Source organism: Silurus aristotelis (assembly GCF_946808225.1).
Source record: "Silurus aristotelis genome assembly, chromosome: 10".
In the NCBI taxonomy this organism is placed as follows: domain Eukaryota; kingdom Metazoa; phylum Chordata; class Actinopteri; order Siluriformes; family Siluridae; genus Silurus; species Silurus aristotelis.
In genome coordinates, this window is record NC_139583.1 from 6,837,547 (window position 1) to 6,844,651 (window position 7,105).

Below are 7,105 nucleotides of genomic sequence, written 5' to 3' on the forward strand. Positions count from 1 at the left end.
CCCAGGAGTGGCAGCTTGGTGTGACTGGGATTTGAACTCATGATCCTTTACCACTAAGCTACCACCTCCCCACCCATTCTCCCCGCATTGTACAATGGTTGTTTTTTTTATTTTGTTTGTTTTGGGTTTTTTTTTTTTTTGTGAGAGTAGGGAGCAGGTTGAGAAGAGCCTGGAGAGGTGGAGATATGCGCTGGAGAGAAGGGGAATCAAAGTCAGTAGGAGTAAGACAGAATACATGTGTGTGAATGAGAGGGAGGGCAGTGGAGTTGTGCGGTTGCAGGGAGAAGAGCTGGAGAAGGTGGAGGAATTCAGGTACCTGGGGTCAACAGTGCAAAGTAATGGTGAGTGTGTTAGAGAAGTGAAGAAAAGAGTGCAGGCAGGGTGGAGTGGGTGGAGAAGAATGACAGGGATGATTTGTGATAGTAGGGTATCTGCAAAAATGAAAGGGAAGGTTTATAGGTCTGTGGTGAGACCTGCGATGTTGTATGGATTAGAGACAGTGGCATAGAGTAAAAGACAGGAGGTGGAGCTGGAGGTAGCAGAGCTGAAGATGTTGAGGTTTTCGTTGGGAGTGACGAGGATGGATAAGATTAGAAATGAGTTTATTAGAGGGACAGCGCATGTAGGATGTTTTGGTGACAAGGTGAGGGAGGCGAGATTGAGATGGTTTGGACATGTGCAGAGGAGGGACATGAATTATATTGGTAGAAGAATGCTGAGGATGGAGCCACCAGGTAGGAGGAAAAGAGGAAGGCCAAGGAGGAGGTTTATGGATGTGGTGAGGGAACACATGCAGGTAGTCAGTGTAAAAGAGGCAGATGTAGAGGACAGGGTGGTATGGAGACAGATGATCCGCTGTGGCGACCCCTAATGGGAGCAGCCGAAAGAAGAAGAAGTTTGTTTTGGGGTTTTTTTTGTTGTTTTTTGTTGTTTGTTTTCTTATACTTCTATAGCACCAGCACACACTGACAAATTCATTGAACATGTAACCCTATGCTAACAAACTGATTCTGACTAACATAGGAGTGGGCGGGGTTTAATCGTTACCGAGGGCATCCACTAGATGGCGTCAGAAACCTGTCTTCTAAACCCACCCACCTTTAAAAAGTCCCGCCCTCTCGGGAAAGTCTAATTTGCATAGCAGCCCGTTGATTGGACGGTATGCATCAGTTAGCCAATCAGAGTGGAGCAGCGGGCGGGTTCGTTGAAATTCCTGTGCAGGATCATAACACGGCGGCCATTTTGTAAATGCTGCACCCGGGCCATGGCGGAGATGGATGAGTGCGAGGAGCCGGGTTTAGCGCATACACACCACGGTTCATCGGCTTCATCCAAGTCGGGAGGTGATAAGATGTTCTCTCTGAAGAAGTGGAATGCGGTGGCGATGTGGAGCTGGGATGTCGAGTGTGATACCTGCGCCATTTGTAGGGTACAAGTAATGGGTGAGTGTGGATACACCAGGGGCTAAGCGGCTATTAAAGCTGTTTAATCCAGTAGCTGTTTCTATTACACATCTTTAATGTTTCAGATCATCACACTAATGTAAATATTAGTAAGAGATAACACAAGTGAACACAACTTGCAGTTTTTATTATTGAAGCAAAACTAAATCCAAAACTACATGGCCCTGTGTGAAAGTGTTTGCAACTGCATGTTGTGTTCATTTGTGTGATCTTATATTTAAATTAGATTGATGATCTGAAACATTAAAGTGTGACACATGCAAAAAAATATATCAATACCAACACTTTTTTACACCACTGTATCTTTGATACTTGATGGTTCAGGTTTTTTTTTTTAGGGCATACTGCTAACAATATGCTTATCCAATACTAATGACACACGCGTACCTCAGTGCTCAGAATAGTCTACTATACAAATCTACCAAATCATTTTTCTTTGTTTATCTTGCAGATGCGTGTTTAAGATGTCAGGCAGAAAACAAGCAGGAGGACTGCGTTGGTAAGAAAAACAGAGATTTAATTGAAAACACAAAAGTGCATCTTGTCTTCAGTCTGTTAGTCTGTTAGACACTTTTTTAACATCTCCAGTTCTCCACGTGTCCAAAAAGGTTTATCATCTAAAAAGGATTTGAAGGATCCATATATCTTTATTAAGTGTTCCCTCTGAAATTTATTTACATTGTATGTACAAAGTTTTGGGGTCACCTGACCATTCGCATGTGCCTCTTGAACATCCCGTTCCACATTACCTCATCATTTGCTGTTGTTATAACTTTAGTTCTTCTGGTAAGATGTTCCACTAGATTGCAGTGTTCAGATCACAAGATCATTGATGGGAGAGGAGGCCTCTGGTGCAGTCAGCATTCCCAATCATTATGTTCAATACGGTTGAGATCAGAGCTCTATAGCAGGCCACTCAAGTTCTTCTACTCCAACCCGTGTTAAGCACATCTTCACGGAGCTAGCTTTGTGCACAGAGGCATCTTCATGTCGGAACAAGTTTTAATGCTACTGCATTCAATACAATTGAGTCTCTGACTTGGTAACAGTTTCCACATGGCTGGAAGTGTCTGAATACTTTTGTCCATAAAGTGTATAAAGTTTTATAGCCATAAATGAAATACATTTACGTACAGACTTGAAGATAAGATGTGTGTCTTATAGTATTTAGTGTCTGCATTGCCATGTTACGGCTGTTTGTCTTCCTACTTTCCCTCAGTCGTATGGGGAGAATGCAACCACTCGTTCCATAACTGCTGCATGTCTCTGTGGGTAAAACAAAACAACCGGTGCCCACTGTGCCAACAAGACTGGGTCGTGCAGAGGATCGGCAAATGAGGATGTCCTCAAACATCCACCGTGTTCTTCACATGTTTCAGCTTCGTCTGGCTTCAGGACGTCTGATTGACTCTTCTACTGCAGTGTGTGTGTATGTCTGTGACTGTAAAATAATGTGTTTGGACTTTACTAGAACTCCAAGTGATGCTTTGAGTTGTACAGAACAATACTTGAGACTTAGGCGCTAGTTTCACTGCAGCCTATGAAACGGGCTGTAAAAGTGTTGAATGTCTGTTGAAATAAAAGTAACGTATTAAAGGAAACGATGCGTCTTTTTCTTTGGAAAGTGAGAACACAGGCCAGACGTTGGTACTCATCTTCCATCTGTAGTGCTATTCAATTCAATGCAGAAGTTAGTGTTGCTATTCTGCCATCTAGTGGTATGTTGTGGTATAGACCGCAGGTTTTTACTAGTGTAAAAGTACAGAATAACTTGGACATGCCTTAATTATACGAGTTTTCTGCCTATTTATAATATCTGAAGTCTGTCAAATGATCAGTTAATTTATTTTTTCGATCATCAGTTTATTCTAGTTTTCCTTTATTATTTATGTATAGTTATCTGTAAAAAATATTAAATACATTCCTCTCTTGGCCACACCAAACTGCTAGTCCTGGGCCCCTGAGCAAGGCCCTTAACCCCCCATAGCTGCTCAGTTGTATTAATGAGAGAAATGTAAGTTGCTCTGAATAAGAGCATCTGAAAAATGCTGTCACTGTAAACTTTGACACTCAAGTTGATCTTGGGATCTTTCAGAAAATGTTCTCCTTGCATTAACATCTCATGGTGGTTTGTGGTTCCTGAAAGTTTTAAATAATTCACAGGTTAACCGAATGTTAGGAGAATATTCTCTGAAGTACTGGCAGTAATGCAGCAAGGTTATTTTAAAGGTTACAGAAGCGTTCTCTGAATCGTAACGAGCAACGAAGCGTGAAAGATGCAGTTCTGCAAAGTAAACTTTCAGGAGGAAACCAAGAGGGAGGAAAATGTTCTCAGGCAGTTCTAGGAACTAATTCCAGTTAGTTTAGAGAGTGCAATAGGGATGCATTAAAAAAAAGTATTTTTGCACAATAATCTTTAGTTTGGCACGTCGTTCTCGTGTCCCAATGAAAATCTTCTGCAAGTTGTACATCACTGTATTGAGATGTGTATGTTGTATATGACGGCCACTAGAGGGCAGTGTAATGCTACCAATACAGTTAAGTTCTGACTGTGTGTAACACCGGCAGCAGTGGTTCCGAACGTTCCGAACAACCGGGTTCCGAACGTGATACTTGGTGTGTAACTCTCATCAATACAATCACGTTTTCACCAGTTTGTTTTTTTAGTCTGGTGCAGAATGTTCTCCATGTGGAGTTAAAAGCACCAATTGTCATGTCGGTGTTTATCCAGTAGAGGGCACTGTTTGGTTTGGTTAAGTGATTCTGCTAGACTAAAAAAAATATTATGCAGTATCATTTCAGAGAAGTTCATGACTACCTTTATCATTGGTAGACATGCATTCTTATTTATTATTTTGATCGACCAAATCAAGCATATAAACAGATTTCAGATGTGCCATTCACCAAAAGGTACTTTATGTAAATTCATGAACAACCATTAATTATTTAATGTAATTTTTACCCATTATTGTGAGAGGTTAGCTATAACAAAAGTGGCATGGAGGAAAAAAATAAAAATTACATTTAAAAACAATCACATAAAAAGAAATTCTTTTTGCGGTTTAGTTTGAGGAACAGATCAATAGAAGAGCCAAATCCACATGCTTTTTTATTTTATCAGCTAGCTGATAATTTTACTGATAGTATTGAGTAATAATTTGCATTTACAAAATTAGTGTGAGGATCATCAGAGTAAAAATGACTGCGCATAGGCTTCCACTGAAGGACGGATGTGTTGCATCTAGCTTGGGCTTCAAAATGGCCTTAAGCTTAAAAAACAAAAACAAACAAAAAAACATGTAACCACATCATGGTGACCAAAGAATAGGCCTCGTTCTAACATTAATACGTCACCGTACTCGGTTTTTATGTGTTTGTCACAGAGACTAAAGCTTTTTTTTTTATATAAAATACTAAAGAGGAGCTTTGTGTGAAAGAAGAAAGAGGGACGTATGAAGATGGGAACGAAGCATGTGGATTTGGTCACCGAGCAGATATTCGTCCCGTCCTGCATGGTCTTGGACGACACCTCTGCCACACCAGTACAGCCTCCCACTGAGTCCAATGGAACGCTCGGGTCAAGGCATGCCATGCACTCTCACCGAACTTTCCGTGCTTGAGCTCCATTTGGCTGCACCCTTTCGCCACACGGTCTGTTATTTTATCCTTAGTGCGAGAGGGCATGGACGGATATAGCCTCTGCTGGTCTCATTAGGAAAATAAGGCTTGTCTATTTGTGTTACGTGGGAGAGGGTGAGGTTCTTAAATCAGAGGTCATTGATTTTAGACATGGAGAGAAGAAGTTTACTGATTTAGGTACTCGAGTTGATTAGAATGCGTTATTAGGTGTGTAGTGAATATTTCAGCTTCAATGAATTTGATCTCCATTCTCTGAAATATGAGATTGTTCTGCACTGGTTTTTGACAGTGGTTTCAGCTTTTGTCAGCGTTTCTGCTCATGAATAGATCTTTGCTTGTCTTCTCTGTATTAAAGGTATATTGGAAGACTGTTTTCTCTTCAATAAATGGAGAATGGCAGAACGACACGTTTACTGACACCTTACTATCCTAAGGGTTTTTACCGCATCGTCAGTATTTTACAAATAATCATGTCACCCACCCTTCACTCCTACCGTTTTCTCCATCTGGACCCGACAGGAGTGTATGACTTGTATGTAAACGTACATGCCAAATTTGAGTAACATGACACTTTCTTTTCTCAGCTACTTGGAAGACTGTTTTATCACATTTAAGTGTTTAGATAGTTTTATATTATCCAGACATCAATCGGTACCTCGCCACCGTTTCAGGCTCATGTTTCTTCTCAGCCACACGGCCAGTGTCCTGTAATCTCATTTAACAAGCTGACATATGGCTGCTAACACGGGACTAACATGAAACCCTCCACCACCAGATGCCTGCCTCATGCTTTGACACACCGCTAACACATCTCAGCAATAAAAGCAAACAGATACGGAGCTAACACGAGACATTATCAGCACCTTTGCTAAATATGTGGCCTGTTTTAAAAAGGTTCATCAGAAATGTTCTGAAAATGGGGTGGTCCGCTTGCACGTTCTTGTCAGTTTAACAGAAATGTTTGTATTAATACTGCAGGAAAGTTGTAGGAGTGTTTGGAAATGTAAAAATGATCTGGGGCTACACAGATAACAGGTCAGGTATTCTAAAAAAAAAAAATGGTTCTTCACCATTGGTATGTGGTTTTTGAAAATCCCATCCCACATTTATTCTCCATTTGATGTTATGATAACCTTCATTCTTCTGGGAAGATGTTCCACTAGATTTTAGAGTGTGCTTGTAGAGAACTTTGGTCTGGTACCAGTACTGATGTAGGGTGAGGAGGCATAGGGCGCACTCCTAGACCGTTCCAATTCCAAAAGCCACTCAAGATCTTCTACGCTAACCCTAAGTAAACCATATGTTCATGGAGATACCTTTGTGTATTGTCTCATACAAAGACATCTTATACAATTGTGTGACTCCAACTTTGTGGTAACAGTTTGGGGAAGAGCTACATATGGCAAGAAATGTCAGGTGTCCCAATACTTTTGTCGATATAGTGTGCGTTTTACTATATCATCCTTCATTTTACCTTAAACAACACGACACTTCTTACCAATGTACACTATTTTGTTAAAGTTTTGCGGACACCTGGTTATAATTATGTGCTTTTTGAGCATCACCTTCCACATTTAGTCCCGATTTGCTATTATGATTTCCTTCTCTCTTCTGGGAAGATGTTTTACTAGATTTTGGAGTGTGTCTGTGGACATTTGTGTTCAGCCACAAGGGTGTTAGTGAAGTGGTGTAGGATGTATTGTGAGTAGGCCTGGGGTGCAGTCGGTGTTCCAATTCATCCGAAAGGTGTTCAGTAGGGTTGAGATCAGAGCTCTATAGAAGGCCACTCAAGATCTTCCTGTGGCTGTAAAGGATAAGAAGTGAAGTGGTGACTCAGAGTTTAGAGTAGCCACATTAATGGAAACCTAAGACTCAATTTAAGAGCCTCTGAGCGATGAGGAGAATACACAGGGAGACATCTGCGGCTCACATGATGACAGTTAAAACTCCCACTAAGATGTCTCAGGACAGTTTTTTTCAGTGAGTGTGTGTGAGTGTGCATA

At 41.0% G+C, this 7,105-nt stretch overlaps 1 protein-coding gene across 1 annotated transcript; it reads left to right on the forward strand.

Moving 5' to 3' along the window:
- The first annotated feature begins 1,223 nt into the window (after nt 1-1,223).
- rnf7 (ring finger protein 7) lies at nt 1,224-3,064 on the forward strand. Its single transcript, XM_083553225.1, has 3 exons — nt 1,224-1,442; nt 1,915-1,962; nt 2,683-3,064. Exons 1-3 carry the CDS (start codon nt 1,265-1,267, stop codon nt 2,799-2,801), a joined length of 345 nt encoding a protein of 114 aa, XP_083409351.1. The 5' UTR covers nt 1,224-1,264; the 3' UTR covers nt 2,802-3,064.
- Nucleotides 3,065-7,105: the final 4,041 nt, after the last annotated feature.

What these genes read in the sequence shown, in the direction of transcription:
- rnf7 (XM_083553225.1), top strand. Translation starts at nt 1,265, where the DNA reads ATGGCGGAGATGGATGAGTGCGAGGAGCCGGGTTTAGCGCATACACAC. An exon ending in TTGTAGGGTACAAGTAATGG is followed by an intron (nt 1,443 to 1,914) that starts GTGAGTGTGGAT and finishes TTTATCTTGCAG; the next exon opens with ATGCGTGTTTAAGATGTCAG. An exon ending in CAAGCAGGAGGACTGCGTTG is followed by an intron (nt 1,963 to 2,682) that starts GTAAGAAAAACA and finishes ACTTTCCCTCAG; the next exon opens with TCGTATGGGGAGAATGCAAC.